Raw genomic sequence first — 19,470 nt, 5'->3', positions numbered from 1 at the left:
AAGCATCCCTAGAGTCCAATCTCAATGAGTGTAGCATCGAGTATCAACCGGCTTCAGTCAGGAACCCCAAAGCCAGCTATCTCGCTACTTCCTATAGGCCAAAGTCAAGTTCAACTAAGGTTCTAAGGGCGAATTAGTGCTTATGACACCACGCGGGGTAGCCAAATGTCTCCTCGATCAAATTCAAGGGCCATCAGGACAAACCAAAGTGTCCACACTAACGGTGGCCACCAGCTCAACCATAACGATACATGTCCGTACAGTCTCCCTGATCTCATGCCACATACCTAAGGTACTCAGATCCGGGGTTAGGATCTTTCACACAACAGAATACCCAAAACAGCCCTGCAAAAGTAAAGCAAGCAAAACAAACAATAGAAAAACATTTAAGTGAATCCTAAACTTTTAAGGTAACCCCTCTTAATCGAAAAATCCCCAGCAGAGTCGCCAGTTCTGTAATACGGTGAACTGACTTTTTATTAATCGGAATGTCGCGGTAAGCAAGAGTCGCCACCGACTTTTATTTTATCCAAACAATATTCGGAAAAGGCAAAAAGAAACAGAAAAAAACCTTTAAAGAAAATCTAAGTTCGGGGGGGTAATTTATGCAAAGGGAAGGTGTAAGGCACCCTTTGCATCCATGGTTTTCCATGGGCTCTTAATTGCTTTGCTTGCTCGTTTGTCTTTAGAAAAAGTAGATGAAAGAAAAAAAGTGGACTTTAGCTCGTAAATGAGCGTAGCCAGTTTTCGAAGAATTGTGAGAAAGAATATTAAAGATGAGCATTGCAAGGCAATTAGGGGCAATTACCTTAAACTCAGATAATAGGTCTCTTTTTAGCCTTTCAGAATGAAAGGGTCTATCCTTGCCATAAGAGGGCAGGAAGCCTTTCGTTTGGAGGTAGAAGGGTCGTCGAAGCATCCTTTGCCATAAGACTGTCCCATGCCATAGAAGGGCAGGTAATCTAAGGCAAGGATCAGAATAAGCCATTTTCGTTAGGCAACCAGAAGATACCTCAGCCTTTTTCCGTAGGCAACTTCCGAGGGTCGAGGTCATTTGTGTATCGAAGGCAGCATCATTTAGGGGTCGTGACCTTTTTATCGAGGCAACATGGCTGAGGTATCCTCGTATTCGAGGGACTTGGCTTATTCTGCAAAAAAAAACACAAGGGCAACAGGCAACAAGGCAACAGGCAACAAGGCAACAGAGAGGTTACCCAAAAGCGTGCGTGTGTGCACCAATCACGTGATTATATTCAATTATATTATCTTGTAAATTAGTGATTCTAGGTTAATTACAATCTTGCACTCCCTAAATTACTAACCACACAATAATATAAAGCAATAAAGGGGGTGTGGAAATTGTAACCAGCGGATCCCTTATCAGGGTTTGACACAAGTAATAATAATAAAAAGCATAAATAAAATGAGATTTAGGGTTACCAACAACGTAGCTTTGGCAATTGACAAACCCTGAAAAGGAAAGAGACAAGACAGAAAACATATAGTGAGTGCATTATCAAATTCGTAGGCAAACCTCATTAACTACAAAAGAAAATAGGATAATAAATTAAAAATAGAATAGGGAGAAGGTACTTAGCTTGGCATTTGCATGACAGGGTTGAGGGCAAGGGTTTGCCAGAAGCATCGACTCTGACCATTAGGAATGAGCAAAGAAACAAATAAGGCGTGAGTGTATAGGCAGTTCATTGATATTTAATTTTATCTCTAATTTATTAAGGAAACAGAATAAAATAAAATAAAAAAGAACGATTATTTGAATTAGATACGAGATAATACTTAGCTTTTGAATTTGATTTGATATGGTTGCTAAGGTGCCTTTAGGGTTGATCCTGAAAAAGGCAAGGCAGAAGGGATGAAAGCAAAACAAACCCTAATATCAAAATAATCTAGATATAATTTAAATTAAATTAGAATTAAATTACTTAACTTCGGGTTTTCTGAAGGTGCGTGATCGGGATTAATCATGTTGCTAACCCTGAAAGGCATAGAACAGAACCAAATATTTTTCAGTGTATTATCAATCCTGGTTAAGATTCAAATAGAGTATAATGATAAATCGATTTAATTAATTATTGGTCTCGCGACCTAATTAATTAAATCAGGTTCAGAAAATTAAATCGAGAGTAAAACAATTTTTATGAAATTTTTGGGATTTAAATAAAATAATTAGGATTTTTTAAAGATCTAAAAATAAATAGATAAGGTTTTTAAATAAATATAAAAGGAAAACAAGTATATATGAATTAATTTAAAATAGTATATTAAATAATAAAATAAACATGTAAAATATTTTTATAAAATTTTTTATATAATTTTTATATAGCTTTTATATATTAAAAATGAATTTCATTAAAAAAACAAAGTGTATATATAAATAAAAAACAAAGGCTGTATAATTAAAAATAATAAAAAAAATTGCAAAATACTTAGCTTTTATTCCAGTGTGGACGCGCGCGTGAGAACATAGTGGACCGGCAGGATCTGGCGCATTAGATCTGCAGCTTGATGAGGTGGACGATTGAGATGGTGAGGGCGCATGGTACGCTCGTGTGTCTTAAAGCGCAAAATCATCCTGGGGGCCCAAAATCTTTCGCGCGCGAGGCCATTTGAATCTGGCCAATCAGACTGCGCCACGCAGTCGTCTTCTTCACAAGGCCAACCTGCAAAACGTTTTTTACAGCGCTTTTTGGCTCGATGCGCTGTAAAAAGCCTTGCACGAAAACTAAAAAAAAATAGCGAATAGGACTAGCCCAACATAAAAATTTGGCGCACCATGACCATTGAACTCGTCTGATCATCACGAACATGGTCATGGTATTGGCTAAGCCTAATTTTACCTGTGTAAGAAAACCCCAATTCGAGAGGTATGAACCCTAACATGGTGATTCCCTCATATCAGCATAAAAATTCGATTAAACATCCAGGATTCATCGCAACATCACACAGGACACAAATATGCAAACGAAAATCATTTATCATGCATGAATCATGGAAAACGAGAGTATGAAAGAATGAGCAAACCGTGATGAATTGTGCGTGATTCTAAGTGTTTCAGCCTTGGCAATTGATCGAGAATCGTCCACTGGTGCTCCTGGAACGTGTAGGGATCCTTAAAACTCTTTGAATCCTTCTGCAAACAATAAATCGAATTGGATTTTTCTTGAGTTTTTGGTGCTCGAGTTTGGTTCTCTTGAGGCTGCAAATTCGTCCCCCTAGGGTTTTGATGAGTTATGTACTTATATGTGAATGATTTAGGGCAACAAATTTGAAGAAAATCCAAGTGAATCTTTGATTGAAAATTTTAGGAAATATGATTGAAATATGTTTCTAAAATTGATCCAAATTCCATATTTTCCAACCAATTTGCCCTTGCACGAATTTGGCAATAATTAAGACATATTTTGATAATTGATTCTAATTAAAATCAACACCAAATCAAATTTTCTTGTATTTCCTTCAATTATATGATTTATATTATATTTTTCATGAATTAAATTCAATAAAAAATCCAATATTAATCAATAAATCGTGGCAAATGAGTTTAGGGCCTTGGGTATCATAAACATGAAGTTTGGGTCAAGAAACATTGGGCCTCTTTGCAAAAAAAAAAAAATTCAATTTGAATCTTTTTTCTTCACACTTTTCCCTCCAAAATGGTCCGACTTTGACAAAGCCTATCTCTCTCAATTTTTGAGGTATGGAAGTGTTCTAAGACATTTTGGAAACCTTAGAGAATCCTCTAACCAATGTCTTTGGTCTCGTATCAAAATCATTTTCCATTCTCCTTTTATGACCTTTTTAAAAAAATGTCTTTTTGTTGTCTTTTGAAAAGGACCTATAATGTATGAAGCCATATCTCTTAAACCATTGACCTATGAGCTCTGTTTCTTGGACCATTGGATAGAGGAATGAATTCCCTTCGAAATGAGCTTTGGTGGGAATTTTTCTGATGAAGTATGAATATTTGGTGAATTTTTCAAAGTTTGGTTGACTTTTTCAGTTCATGCTCAAAATAGTAACTTTTGACTTTTGACTTTTCTGATCTTTCCTTGCATCATCATGATCAACCCTTGATCAAATGATGATTTTTGAACTTTGACTGTATTTTGACTTGAAATGACTGTTGACCTAATCAGGATTTGAGGGACCAAATTTGCTCTGTTTGACTTGAAACTTTACATGGGGATACTTTGGGATGTTTGTGACCCTATGGATTCCACCTTGAGCCATTGATTCAATGATTTTCTTTTGAATGACCTAAACCCTAATTCAGGGCCTTGTATAGGAGAGTGTATTTTGGAGCTTTGTGTTTTGATTTGATTTTGTGCAGGAGAAAATGTATGGGCAAATTTTGGGGTATGACAATACCAAATTAATCAATATAGATTTTTTTTCCTGTTAATTCGTATAAATTAATATATATTTTTTAACAATAATTATATAATATTTATATCAATTTTATGCTACCCGTGTGAACGCACGGATCCTTTACTAGTTTAGAGTAAAAACATTTCATCAGCCTCCATTTTCTTTGATTTTTCCAAGCACCTAATATCGACCTATTTATATATATTTATTTTATCATAAATTCAAATTAATCTCTCAATTGAATTAAATTTTCTAATATGATGCCATATTAAATTTAGGGTTAGAGTTGTCTTCAAGAACCTTTGATTATTTGAGATTTTACAATATTCTTATAATGTAGTAGTAGTATTGGAATAGGTTTTTTATTTAGTGATTATTTAAGTATTAAACTTCATTATAAAATTATTGAAAAAGAAGATTAAGCGAAAAAAAAAAAGTGTATAGATGATTATTTTTAAATAGTTGAATATTCTTAGATCATCTCCGCAGAATCAGAGTTATGGGCGGCGCCATGGCCTCTCGTCTCATCTCCGCCGGTTACACTCTCACTTTCTACGCTCGCAAACTCAAGCGACGTTGTTTTCACAATGCTCGCCCATCCCTCCCACGAAAACGCCTTCGTTTCATCCTGAAACCCTAATACTAAAGGCTATAAATATAGGATGTGTGAGATGTTCTAAACCCTAAATTTCTATACTCCTCCATTATCATCCCCTGAATTTCTAGTCTCAACCCAACTGTAATACTTATTTCACTATTAGTATTATATTCACTCTTTTTCTTGAATTTGCAGGTCAGTTATGTCTCAACCCAACAAGAAGGCCAATTATGGCGATAGAATTAGCGACTTACCTGGTTTAATGAAAACCCTAAGGAGGAATCGCCTCCTTCTCTCATTCCAGCCACTCTGATTCTCCCTCACTTGTTTTTGCGCTCTCTTCTCTCTCACACCGAACTCTCTTATGATACAACAACAAACAAAACCGCAGCAACAAAGAAATCTCTCGTCTCACATTTCAACTCGGTTCTCTTAATATCGATTTCAGTTCTCTCTTCAGTTTCAAGCCGAAATACAAAAAAAAAAATATTTCATCCGATACGGATAACAACAACAAAGCACAGTTCAATTCAAAATTCAAACAGTCAGGCAACGGAAAACAAGTTTTCAAGTTATAAACATTACAAGTCCAATAGGAGATACACTAAATTGAGGTTAGAGGTTACCAATCCGAAAGTTACGGAGAAAGAAAGTCCAATGAATCTTTATGTTTAGCTCAGCTTCTCCTTCTATTGTGCTTCTGGATAGTACTCGATTGAAACTATTCAAGGTTGAGCGTGAATCCGTTGGGCTTGGTGGATATTTGTTGAAGGTGTGAAGTTAAGAGAAACTTGGGGTGTGAGGTAAGAGTATATGGTTTAAAGCTTTGAAGGTGAATCAGGGATTGGTGAAGGTTTTAATCTTTGAGGAATATTTTTTAAGGATCCAAATCATCATCATATGGATATTGAAGACATTTGATCAAATAAAATTCAAAGAATTCATCAAGAATAAAAAAGTCAACAAAAAGTCAAACTAGGATTTTTAAGTGTATTTTGACCTAATTCATGGATCTCCAAATTTTGCTTACACACTCAAATATATCCATACATGGAAGTTGTAGATCTTGGAAAAATAAACAACTTATCACATTGAAATTTTTTGCAAAAAATGATTATTTTGAGAGATATGGAATTAAAAAGATAATTTTCAAAAGACTTTAAGACATTTTCAAGTGTTTTACTTGGATTTTTTTCTTAACTTTATGGCCATTTTTCTCAATGATCCAAGAAGAGTTTGAGGAAACTTTCAACAAGTGAATTGAAGTATGTATCAAGGGCTTTCCAAAGAGATAAGTAGCATGAAAATCCATGCATCCATCCATGAGATATGATTTTGTGAAGAAGGCACCATGAACACTTGAAAAATGGAGATGAACATGAAGAACAAGTTTGAATTTGGTTCAAATCTGAAGGAATCTTCAAAGTACATCCACTCTAACTTGTTTAAAACACCATAATCATAAGATTACACACTCTTTAGGGCTATGATCCAAGTGCTTAATCCATTAACCATTGAATCATTCCATTTCAAGCATAAAGGTTACACTTCCATTCTTGTAAAGTGACTTTAATCACCAACAACTCTTGCATTGAGCTCCCAACTTGTTTCTACTGAGCCAAAAGCAATTTGAATTCAGCAAGCAAGCCTCCATGATCAAATCAAAACTTTGCAAGCATGCTTAAAGCTTTGTACCTCACCATGGGAACCATAACTTTCTCATTTCTTCACAAACAAGCAAACTGCTTAAAGTGTAAAAAAATCCATTTATTCTAGCCATGAGAGGAAGAGAATGAAGATGCAAAGTGAGAGGAAGTGAATGAAGATGCAAAGTTTTGAAGTTTGACATTGCAATTAGGGCTTTCATCTTAATTGCAATTTAACTGTCAAATTCAATGTGTAAATGAGCAAAGGTTCAACATAATGTTAGCATTATTTTATGACTATTAATTTGTTTTCTTTTAAATGGATCATGTTTGTTCAATTAAACCAAATATTTGTCTGCACGATTTTTTTTATTGAAGGTTTTTATGTTGAAAGATTCATGGTTGTTGTTGTACAGATAGTAGAGAGAGTACCATTTAAAATAGAGAAAGAACATGAATCTAGTGTGGCATTTTTTTAATGAGATCATGTGGATTTGTTTTAATCTAATGGTTAAATTAAATGATACATGGTGAGGGACTTAATTGATGCCTCACCATAGAAGCTACCTCTAATAATAATTAAATATAGGACTTATTTTTAGGCTAATTATTTGAGGTTGAACAATATATTATTATATTGTACTAGTAGTATTGGAATAGATTTTTTATTTAGTGATTATTAAACTTCATGATAAAATTATTGAAAAAGAAGATTAAGCGATAAAAAAAGTGTATACATGATTATTTTTAAAGAAATAGATGAATATTCTAAAACTCTCGCGAGCTTAGAGCATCTCCGCGGAATCAGAGTTATGGGCGGTGCCATGGCCTCTCGTCTCATCTCTGCCGGTCACACTCTCACTTTCTACGCTCGCGGACTCAAGCGACGTCGTTTTCACAATGCTCGCCCATCCCTCCGAAGAAAACGCGGTCGTTTCATCCTGAAACCCTAATACTAAAGGCTATAAATATAGGATGTGTGAGATGTTCTAAACCCTAAATTTCTATACTCCTCCATTATCATCCCCTGAATTTCTAGTCTCAACCCAACTGTAAGCTTGAGCAATTCTTTCATCTACTCTTGTTCCTTATTCCACTATTATATTCACTCTTCTAAGAATGTACAATTGGAAAGAAATTCTAAGTTAACTTGTGCTCTTTGTTTTTACATAATAAACTTCTATTTTTATTGTCAAGGCACAGTGTTGTGTGTTTCTCAAAATCTTCAGCTTCTTTTATAGATTTCTATCAAAGATTTGTTGTAAAGAACTTCAAGCATAAAAGATTCATTAAAGAGAGATATCAACAAATTTGTTGCAAAGCTTTCTCAAGTGGTTAATAACGTTGCAAACTCATTTGAAATTTCTTTGCTACAAAAGGAATTATCAGGTCTAAACCTTCAGGCTTCAACAACTTTCTAGTGAGTTATGACATGACCAAAACAAGACAAATTGACCCCAGAGTCTGATAGCGACGTGTTAGAAAATCTTCGGTTCTTAAGCTTTGACTGGGTTCTGGTTTTGATCCTTCAAAATCCGAATTTTAGCTTTTGATCCTTCAGACTCTGATTCTTTAGAGGTTGGCTTGTCCAGAGTCTGAAGATTTTAGGTTATGATTATCTTGATTATAAGTTTATCCTTCAAAGTCTGATCTTCAGAATCTGCCTCTTAAGAGCTTCTCTTTCAATGTTCAGTGCATTTTATGAACTGACTTTCAATCAGTATATTGATCGTTATACCCACACATTTGAACATACATTAGTCTACCTAATTTTTCTTTAAATACTTTGTTATCATCAAAACCTAAGGGATAAAGTATAAACCGTTTTTGTTCCAACAGTCTTACATTTCATTGCAACCAAAAACTGCTTCAACATTCCACCAAATAGATAATAATTCTTTTGAATTTCACCGTCACTCTAAAATAGGTTTTGCATTGTTCCATCCGCAGCCACCGTGTGTGCATCAAACATCAATGGATTCTTTAACACCGAGATTTATAAGATGCCTAACATCAACTTTAGTACTATAAGACATCTCTTTTCATTGTCTTAAAATTTGATTATGTACGTCCCTCTTCAAAAATCCTACCTTATCATACCCCCAACAGCATTTGCAAATGCACCAATCATTTGAGTTACTTTGATTCCAGCATTGCCAAAATTCTTAATTTGTATCTTATCTGACTTACTAAGCTTCATATTAGCTGCCAACAACCTACAATGCTTCTCCTTTAACATTTCATGATTGCGCACAAAGGTAAAAATTATGTTATACCAACTATGTGAAACTATGTCAATATGCACTCGAAATTCCGCGCTACATCCACAATAGGTTTCATGCTTTAGACCATGCTTGCGTTGCTCTACTTTGTGTTGTCTAAACTCTTCAAGGTTACAAACATATGTTTGTTGAATAACATCTCCATACGTATTTTTAATAACTCGACCTTTACGGACTACAAAACCGTCCATCTTTGCATACCAACAGTAAAATGAATAAGCAACCTCTATATTGCAACTTCAAAACATCATCATTTTACAAGTTAAACATGTACATCTTTAAAATATCATCAACAACAAGAATTTGATATGAAAATATTAATTCATTCAAACTATTTGAACTTCATTCCAAACCTTACCCATCGATTCCATCGTTGTTTGCATTTGTATTTCAAGATTCGTGTCCATCCACATCACCAAAACTGTCTCATCATTGTATTTTTCTCCATCAAATTCATCGTATTCACCTCCATCAAATTCACCATCTTCATATGCACCTTCATCATCGTATTCACCTCCATCAAATTCACCATCTTCATATGCACCTTCATCATTGTATTCACCTGATTCAAACTCAGAATCTTCATCAACAACTACATTAACAAGTTCAACAATATCCAAGTATCCATCACTAATAATATCCAATTCACCATCAACGTTAACACGACCATTTTTATGTATAATCTCATTGAGTGCTTCCTGGCAAAAAATATAAATAACTAAATCAAGAAACCATTAACCAAATGGGTTACAACAACAAACTAAGAATGTTTGAAAATTTCATTTACATAGTAAACTTGTATTACTTCATGCCCATCGACATCACCACCATCCAACTTCGAATCGAGCTTTAGATTCGAATCCAACTAAAAGAGGAAGATTGATAGATTGAGAATGAAGGAATGATGATCGAAAAAACCCTAAATGAGAAGAAATCAACACATAAGAAGCTAAAAAGGGAAAATGAGGAAATGGGGAAGAAAATTAAGGCTGAAAAAGAAAATGGAAAATGAGAAATTGGGGAAGAAACGAGAAAAAGCAAAGAATTGGGGAAGAAAATGTAGGTCGATTGTTGTTTGATACACGTGTTCATGAGTGTTTTATTGGGTGTTGTTGCACCCCAATTTTTTACCACTGAGATCCCACCATAGCTTAAACATTAGGATCATCATTGTCATCATAATCATCATGCATTTATCATTTATTAACCCAAAAATACAAACATTGTTGTTTGTTGCTTGTGTCCCAAAACAGGAGACTGATCAAGGGGAAGCTAAGCAAGTTAGGGTTTTGAGACCCACAAGGAAATTCAACATCCTTCTATGATTCAAAGGACTCTCCAATCAAAATCAAAGCCCAAATATGTTTCAATACAAGATCAATCACCTTCAAGTTCATCAAAAGCCTCAAATTAGGGTTTTTGACCTAATTTCACTAGAGGGTTGACTTTTAATCAGGAGATGGTTCCAAGACTCAAAATATGTTTCAAGGGCATCCAAATCAACATTATATTCCATCCATATCATTCATTTGAAAAGGAGAGCTTGATTCATTTGGAAATCACAAAATTGCAGTTCATCTAGAAAAAGTCAACTGTGCAAGTCAACCTTTGACTTTTTAGAAAAATAGTCAACTACAAACTTTTAAGGATCCAAATCATCATCATATGGATATTGAAGACATTTGATCATAAGGGTGCCTAACACCTTCCCTTGACCTGATTATAATAACTTACCCAGATTCTCTAAAACTTCGTAGGGTTTCCTATTCGCCCTGGCAGAATAGGTGGCGACTCTAAATTCTTTAATTTTTAAAGCAGGTTGCTACACCAGTACACCTGCACATCGGCCAGAGCATCCTCCTTGGCGCCCAATCGAGCCTTCACATCCGCCAGCTCCTGGCCTCGATCCTTCAGCTCTCCCTGTACCTCCTCCAGAGCAATTTCCGTGTTCTTGACATCCTCCTCAAGCCTCCTCGCAGCCTCCGCAGATAAAGGCGCCGAGCGGGCATACAGAGCATCCAGATCAAGGACCCTAACCACAGCAGCCGCATCCTGCACTAGGAACCTCTGACGAACAGACGGTTCTAGGCCTTCAATGTGAAGAGACTCCGCTCGAGGGATGGTCAAAGAAGGCCCACCTTCAAAAAACTGGTGCTGAAGAAAGCATGAGGGCAGAGTGAAGAAACCACCAGCCTCGTCCTACGTCAAATCTACGACTTCAACCCTCGGCCTCTTATGACGGACCAAAGTGTTCGGATCCAGTTACTGGCGAAGGGGGGAAGGATGAACCACAACGGGCCTCAGCGATTCCCCTTGGTCAGTAGCCCATAGCGGGGATCCAACAACCACCGGAGAGGAAGAGGAAGTGCCCGAACCAGTTGTCGGAGATTTCTGCACCACAACTAGCCGAGGGCCAACACCCTTCTTGAGGACCACCTTGGCCTTACTCGCCTGCTTGAGCATCCTGTCGTGGCGCGCCCGATCCATGGAGTATGAAAAACAAAACAAACACACAAGAATCAACCCGTCATAATAAACAGGGTTAGACACGTAAAGCAAAAGCGGAAAGGGCAGATACCAAGGTAAGCTACAGCGCCCTCATCTGTCCCACTCGCCAACAGATCCTTTATACTAATAAAGCAAGGCTCCGTAATGGGCTCCCCACCATCATTGACTATAGGCCTCCCCGATCGGTCCAGCTTCGCGATCGAAGGGAAGCCCTGCACAAATTTCTGAAGAATAACATAATCAGCCCGGGCATCCTCGTCCAGATCTGCGACCCTGGTAAGATATTGGTCGATGCCATACGTGAAGTGGTCCCGCGTCCAGAAAAACCTGAACTTCCTAAAGACCACTTCATACATTGGGATCAGATCGAGGGCATACACGTCGCACACCCGGTCCTCTTCTCCGGGGATAAGCACGGACTACCCATTCTTAGTCACGTGCCCCGCGGGATCCATATGACCCCCGATCTCTAGAAAAACATTTGAACTGTCCTCGACAAAATAGCTTTCGATATCAAGCGCCTCCTGCAACACCCAAGAGTCCAAGGGCACCCCCCGCTAATCCGGGGGCGTCGCTGACGACGAGCCCGAAGTAGAAGGGCGTCCTGGATCGACCATAATCACCTGAAAAACAGGGGAGAATAATGAATTCGACAGTACAATCAAATCCACCCTTCCACCAATGTTCAAAGTGAAAGGGCGTGCAAATGATCCAGGGGCGAAAGAAATCCCTGACCATGCCCCTTCCCGAGGAATCGCCCGTCGAGCAGAGAGTCACTCACATCAAGTTAAACTGAACATGCATACTGCACCGAAGGGATACATTCTCAAAAGAAAACCTAAAAATGCACTAGATATAGCTTGAAACCTCTAAAAACAATCAGGGAAGCATAAACTAAATTCGGGGCCAACGATCTAATGATCCGTAACCGTCAGCGGCGGAGAAACCAACTGTCTCCACCATCTATCACCAACAAACCTTCAAACTCACTTCCTAAATCGTTCTAAAAAATCCTATCCTAACCACATTCGTACAATCTCTAAGCAATTAAAGCATAAGAAACTGAAAACGAAGGGAAAAAGTAAACTTACGAGTGAGATTCTGAGAAGGAAGACGAAGGTTGATGGTGAAAGGTCACGGCGGAGTATGCGGTCGGCGACGGAGGGAAAAAATGCAGAGAAAGAATTTGAAAAGTTTGGGAAGAATGACAGCCCCGAGTATTTATAGACGCCTAGAGTCGTCACGTGCGCCGCACGCGACCTCTGGGAATGGGATAGTCATCATTAACCCTAGTGGCCTACGAATAGACTAGCCATCATCACGCATTAAATGCGACACGTCTCCCAAACTGACAACTCTGAAGCGACACGCTTCCTAGCTCCCGGCCTGACCTTCCCTCTCCCTGTAGTATTGGGGCAAATTTTCCTCAGAGTCGTCAGACCCGCGTCCCCGGCAGAACTCCTCTGCCCAGCATCCTCAAAGTCGTCACTCCCACGGACGGAAGCAACGACTTGGAGGGCTCCTGTTCTGGACCGGTCCAATTACTCCAATTGGGCCAACCCACTCTTTGGCCCAAGACATGCTGGTCTGCACACGCGACAACATTCCCTGGCCCGCTCTGGGAAAACACAAGACATAACCAAGCACGCTGAAGTCTCGTGCTCGGCAACAGCCAACTCGCGTGTTTCCTGGCCTGAAGCTTCGCATGGGTCCTCAAAAAGTGGAGTCCTTTCCGCATAGAACAACCTTATAAATGGCCCTATGACCCTAGAGGGCAAGATAATCTTTTTCTTACTAAAAATCTCTCACTTTGTTGTACCTTGTTGTCCGAACACTTACTTTGGCATCAGAGAGCCTTGCAGGTACAACCACCTTTTTTCTCCCCTCCAACCGTTCCAGATTTCAAACTTCATCGTTGTTGGCCGTCTGTTCTGCTCGAAAAGATCAAATTATAAATCTATACCTATTTTTTTATTCCATAACCTCATAAATTAAACATAAACTCTTTTTTAGAGTAAGAACATTTCATCATTTTCTATTTTTATTTGATTTTTACAAGCATCTAATAATATATTAGATACAAATGAGTTTTATGAGATTTTCCAATTCTCAGTGAGACTTTCATAAACATAAAAGTAGATATGTGTCTTTTTGTTCCATAACATTAAAAAAATTCTAATATTTTTACATGTTTAGTGATTTTTTCATGTATAACTCTCTAAAATTTAGTCACATTACATTCTAAAATAATACCGACACTCTTTTTTAGAGTAAAAACATTTCATCAGCCTCCATTTTCTTTGATTTTTCCAAGCACCTAATATCGACCTATTTATATATGTTTACTTTATCATAAATTCAAATTAATCACTTGGATTAAATTTTCTGACGCCATATTGAATTTAGGGTTTGGGTTGTGGATTTATATTAAGTAAATACATTGATTATTTGAGGTTTTACAATATTCTTATAATGTAGTAGTAGTATTGGAATAGGTTTTTTATTTAGTGATTATTTAAGTATTAAACTTCATGATAAAATTATTGAAAAAGAAGATTAAGCGATAAAAAAAAAAGTGTATAGTTGAATATTCTAAAACTCTCGCGAGCTTAGAGCATCTCCGCGGAATCAGAGTTATGGGCGGCGCCATGGCCTCTCGTCTCATCTCCGCCGGTTACACTCTCACTTTCTACGCTCGCAAACTCAAGCGACGTCGTTTTCACAATGCTCGCCCATTCCTCCCACGAAAACAGCAACGTTTCATCCTGAAACCCTAATACTAAAGGCTATAAATATAGGATGTGTGAGATGTTCTAAACCCTAAATTTTTATACTCCTCCATTATCATCCCCTGAATTTCTAGTCTCAACTCAACTGTAAGCTTGAGAAATTCTTTCATCTACTCTTTTCTTGTTCCTTATTCCACTATTATATTCACTCTTTTTCTTGAATTTGCAGGTCAGTTATGTCTCAACCCAACAAGAAGGCCAATTATGGCGATCCAATTAGCGACTTACCTGGTAACGTGATTGATTGCATCCTACAACACTTGTTCGTCAAGGACCTAATTAGGACCAGTATTTTGTCTACAAAGTGGAGGTATATGTGGACTTCCGTCCCACGACTTAAGTTTAATGATGAATTTTACTGTATGTTTGACAATCTTAATGACCCTGCCTCTGAGTTTTCTAGAATTATCACTGAAATTCTTTTCCTCCACAATGGCCCAATACTTGAGTTTATTCTTCAAGTCCCCTGGGCTTCCGACTCCAAGGATAAAATCACATATGAATATCTTAATAAGTGGATTCTGTTTTTGTCAAGGAAAGGTCTTAAACATATTAAGCTTACGAGCGATGAGAGGGATCTTGTTCAAGTTCCATCTCATCTCTTCTCTTGTCGGGGATTAACTTACTTACAATTGGACACATGTAACTTGTCAATTCCCTCTAGTTTCTATGGCTTTAAGACTTTGCTTCACCTTTGCTTAGAATTTATGACATTTGAGTTGGGTGCACTTGAGACTCTTCTTTCTGGGTGTCCATTACTTGAAAAGCTCGACATTGAGTACTGTTCTGGTTGTGAATGTATTGATCTTTCTTCTTCTTCTGCTCTAATTGATCTCACACTCTCACTTCCACAAAAATGTGCATTTGGTTTGAATAAAATTCAGAGGCTAACTTTGGTATTACTTAGAAAGGTCGGTTAGTTTGGTCCATTCATATATTTTACCTTTAAAGTTGTCTTATTTCTACTTGAAATGTTACAAATATTTCTCATAGTTTTTTTGTTGTTGTTGTTGCATAGACGCTGCTGTGTACCGATGTCTTTCCTTTGTCTCAGCTGATAACGAGCTTAAAGTATCTTCGTTTAGATGAAGTGAATTTGGATGAAAGAGAAGAACTTTTATACATTGTTAGCGTACTAAAAAATGCTTCTAACCTTGTCGAACTTCATATAGTGGTAACACCCTATGCATCTTAGCTAATAAGTTATCTTGTCTTTTTATCGTCATATCTTGACTCTTTTTCTTATAATGTAGACTTATGAAGCCAATGATTATAAGGTACAAGTGCCGGCCCCTTCAGAAAAGTTAGAGTTCAGTGGTTGTTGCCTTAGTGAACTTCAAAAGGTGAACATCAGAGTTGGAACCAGCACTAAACATGCAATGAGTTTGGCACGGTTCATTCTTGCAACTTCCCTAGCGTTAAAAACTCTTACTTTTGATTTTAGATTTTGTATGAAACCAGATGCGTCTATACTATTAAGCATTTCACAAGACTTGTTATGGATGGAACGAGCCTCGCAAAGGGCACACGTTGAATTCATTCATCAATAGATAGATATTCAATTGTGAAATGCATTTGATTTTAGCTTTCAATACATGTCTTTGCTTTATTGTGTAACTTCAACATTGATTTTATTTTTCAGAATATGATTTATTATATGTTGGCTTAAGGAATGGTTTAGAAGTTACACAAGTTATATATTTCATTGCAAACTTATATATTCTTATCTAGTTATAATTTTATTTCAATGCTGGATTTACTTATCGTTGCATCTTTTAATATCAACTCTGTAGTGTAAAAATTGGATTGAATGAATTTGGTGTGAGTTTTGCAAGAGATTAGGCACTTTAGAATTACTAGTGTCAAGTGTGATTATGTCTTAAATTCCATGAAAATATTAGTGAGAGATCTGTTTATTGTTCCTAGAGCATGAGTGCATATTGACTTGATTGAATACCCTATCAATTGCTATAGTGTGTTCTGGTTGGATTTAGATTTATTCTACGTGGTTTGGTTATAATGCGGCCGCCTTGCCTTTCAAGATCGGGTGGCTGATGAATGCATCATACAGGGAGTTGTAGGTTCAAGGTGTTGATTTTGCACTTGATTGTTTTTTTACTCAATTGGGGTTGCAGCAGGGGTTGCTGTTGATGTCTATTAGAGTTGCAGCAGGGGTTGCTGTTGATGTATATTAGAGTTTTTTTTTTTATAGTTTTTACTGTGTTTCACTTTTAACGTGGCACTGGTTCGGTGGCTTCAGGAGTGGTGTGATACTGTCATGGTAATTTTTGTTATCCTCATTTTGCAGCATGACTTGTGCTTCCCGAATGAGTTAGTGATAAATACTTTTTTGCTTTTCCAAAAAAAAAAAACTTGTTTTGATTTATTCATGTGTTAGTATGAAAGTTTCTGTATTCTTGTATCAAAATCTTCCAAGGGTTTTTGTTTTTCTTATAATTCAAATTTTTTATTGTGAAGTCTTTGTATTATGATTCAAGTATTTTATAGTCAATGAGAAACTTGCTTTTCAAGAATGCCGGAAAACCTAATTTATAAACTTGGATATGTTTGGATTGACGGTGAACAGAATTGATTCTACCATAATTGAGTTTGGTAGAATTGATTTTAACATAATTGAGTTTATCAGAATTGATTTATGTTTGGATACATTTATAGAAAAATGAGTTGAACAATAAATTTCAGTGTAAAAATTACCCAGAATCAATTCTGGAGATAGAAGCTACAAATTCTAGCTTCTAGTAGAATCAATTCTGGAGACAGAATCAATTCTACTTTTGATAAAACAAACACCTCAAAATCACCCAAAATCAATTCTACACCTCTAGAATTGATTATGAGTCTTCCAAAAGTCAATCCAAACATACTATTAAGCATTTTTGTGATATTCAAACATGTAATAGTCCGAAGCATGCCTTATAGTTATAAACACATGGGTTATGTTGAGAACCTTTTTAAGGGCTATGTGGATTTTTTTTTTTTTAGAGTCAAAAGTTTTGATCGAGCTAGATGCTACTGTTTCGAGATCGGTCTATGATATTATCAATATGTTACAATGTCCACCTGAATATTGAAGTGTAATGTTTGATTTATGTTAAAATTCCTTATGTATTATTGATTTTATGATATCAATGGTATTTTCATTTTGTCAAGTTTTTGTTTTTCCATTCTGTTTTTTTTCTACTTCGTAACATTCTGAAAATTTTACGTAAATACGTTTTCAGAATAATTGATGTTTCAATATACATTTGATACATCTGAAAATACATCTTCGAAATTTAGAGGCATTAAAGTATTTTTGCACGGTACATTTGAAAGATTATAGGGTGCATTATGTAAAGGGGAATAAAGAGGCAAGTATGACTAGGGGTGTTCGTGGTGCGGTTTTGACGTAAAAAATATCCGAATCGCAAGAGAATAAAGTGTGAGGTTCGATTTGATTCGGTTGGCTTTTAGAAATAAAACCGAACCAAACAAATGCAGTTTGGATTGGTTCGTTTTTTTTATAAAAATTATTGAGCCATACATACACATATAGACGACAACATAACTTTGTATTTAGTCATTTATGCGTTATCAAATAATAACAAAACTCATCATATTTGGACAATAACTTTTTATTTAATATGCAAAAATAAGATTAGATAAAAGTGGAATAAAAAATATAAAATAAGTGCATAAAATAATATAAAATACATTATAATAAAATAGAAAAAAAGAAGTGAAAGATTAGAGAAGATGAAAAAGAAAGAGTAAAAGAGAGAAGAGATTATAGAATAAGATGAGCATTGAAAACGTAATCGGAAGAGAGAACAATAGAATAAAAATAATAAGATGAACAAGAAAGAACGTAAGATATGAGAAACTAGAGAAGAAGAGGTGATATGTACTTGAAAAAGAAGATGAGAAGAATGCGTGATACTGCTAAGCGATATTTGAGAAGACTTAAATTGAAATCTTAAGTGTGAGGCAGAGTAAATCATTAGTAATTGTAAGGCTAAGGCAATAAGTTCGAGTTTGGGTTAGATGCGAGTTAAGTGAATGTTGGTTGTAGCGTGACGCAGTTTGGTTCGGTTTATTTTGGTTTGTAAATTACAAACCGCAAATCGAACTGAGCTAGACATTTTTGTTTAAAAATGACCCAAACACATCCGAATCAAATGCGATTTTTTGCAGTTTCGATTTGATTCGGTTCAATTTTGCGATTTTGTATTGGGCATATTTGGTTTTGAACACCACTAAGTATGACCCATTTGCCACACCCCGTGAATGAATTTTACATTAATAAATGAATTACAAAAGAATTTAATTGAAATGCACCGACAATGCAATTAATCACAACCGTTGAAAAGTTAGTAATATTTGACTTTTATTTTAATTTTTTAAAAATAATAAAATTGAATGGTCATGATGCAGTGCTGGTGTAAAACTTTTTACACAGACAGTGCTTATCAATTAAACTCATTACAAAAAGAGTTAAAAGGTAGTGCACTAATGATGTAAAATAGTGTTACACTGTCATCCAATAAAAAATCATCAAGCTTCCGTGTCATTAAATTTTTTAAATAAAAAAATGGTTTAATTGGATACATGATGGTAATTGGTTGAAAGTGTAAAAATATTTTACACTGTCAGTGCATTACCCTTTTTCTCTTAAAAAAAATAGGCAAATTAAAATGTAATTTTTAAAACCTTAGAAGGAAATTTTTATCTTTGAAAATTCTATGGTGAAGTCATTAAAATGACTTCTTTGAAGAAGTCACATTCTGACCAATCAGAATTATGCCCTAAGTCTTAAAATGTCACATATGACTGTATTATTTATGTCACTTACTGTGGTAACTTTTTAGTTATGAATATTACAATTAAGTTCCTAACATATTAATATTGTTTTTAAATTGTTATGTTTAAAATGAAAATCAATTAAAATATAATTAATTAGAACAAATTTAATTTAATCTTCCTCACTACATCAACATCATATTCATCTTCACTATCTAACTTGAAACCTTAATTTTGTTTCGTCCTCATTTTTTAACAACCTAAATTTTTTTATCGTATTCGTCCGCCATTTTTTGAACATCGCAAAGTTATTTATCATTCTCATTATCCGTTTCATATTCGTTGCCAACACTGCAGACGAACATCAACACAACATTCATAGTCTTCGTCCTTATTCCTTTGAGACTGTCACATTCAATCGCTCACCAAACATAACACGATCAAAAATCTGACTGTGT

At 35.9% G+C, this 19,470-nt stretch overlaps 1 protein-coding gene across 2 annotated transcripts; it reads left to right on the top strand.

Annotated features, from left to right (window-relative positions):
• Positions 1–7,411: 7,411 nt before the first annotated feature.
• LOC131618628 (F-box/FBD/LRR-repeat protein At1g13570-like) lies at positions 7,412–15,870 on the top strand. 2 transcript variants are annotated; one of them, XM_058889815.1, is made up of 4 exons: positions 7,412–7,685; positions 14,382–15,123; positions 15,231–15,386; positions 15,466–15,870. In XM_058889815.1, the coding sequence occupies exons 2-4, from the start codon at positions 14,389–14,391 to the stop codon at positions 15,760–15,762; spliced, it is 1,188 nt and encodes a 395-aa protein (XP_058745798.1). In that variant the 5' UTR covers positions 7,412–7,685; positions 14,382–14,388; the 3' UTR covers positions 15,763–15,870. The 2 variants fall into 2 exon arrangements, with proteins under 2 accessions (XP_058745798.1, XP_058745791.1); XM_058889808.1 differs by lacking the exon at positions 7,412–7,685 and adding an exon at positions 13,978–14,299.
• Positions 15,871–19,470: the final 3,600 nt, after the last annotated feature.

The sequence above is a fragment of the Vicia villosa genome, linkage group LG1 (genome assembly GCF_029867415.1).
Source record: "Vicia villosa cultivar HV-30 ecotype Madison, WI linkage group LG1, Vvil1.0, whole genome shotgun sequence".
Classification (NCBI taxonomy): Eukaryota; Viridiplantae; Streptophyta; class Magnoliopsida; order Fabales; family Fabaceae; genus Vicia; species Vicia villosa.
This window is presented reverse-complemented; position numbering and strand designations above follow the sequence as displayed.

Coding starts and splice junctions, on each gene's coding strand:
- LOC131618628 (XM_058889815.1), top strand. CDS start 14,389: ATGTCTCAACCCAACAAGAAGGCCAATTATGGCGATCCAATTAGCGAC. Junction 15,124..15,230: donor CTTTGGTATTACTTAGAAAG/GTCGGTTAGTTT, acceptor GTTGTTGCATAG/ACGCTGCTGTGTACCGATGT. Junction 15,387..15,465: donor TTGTCGAACTTCATATAGTG/GTAACACCCTAT, acceptor CTTATAATGTAG/ACTTATGAAGCCAATGATTA.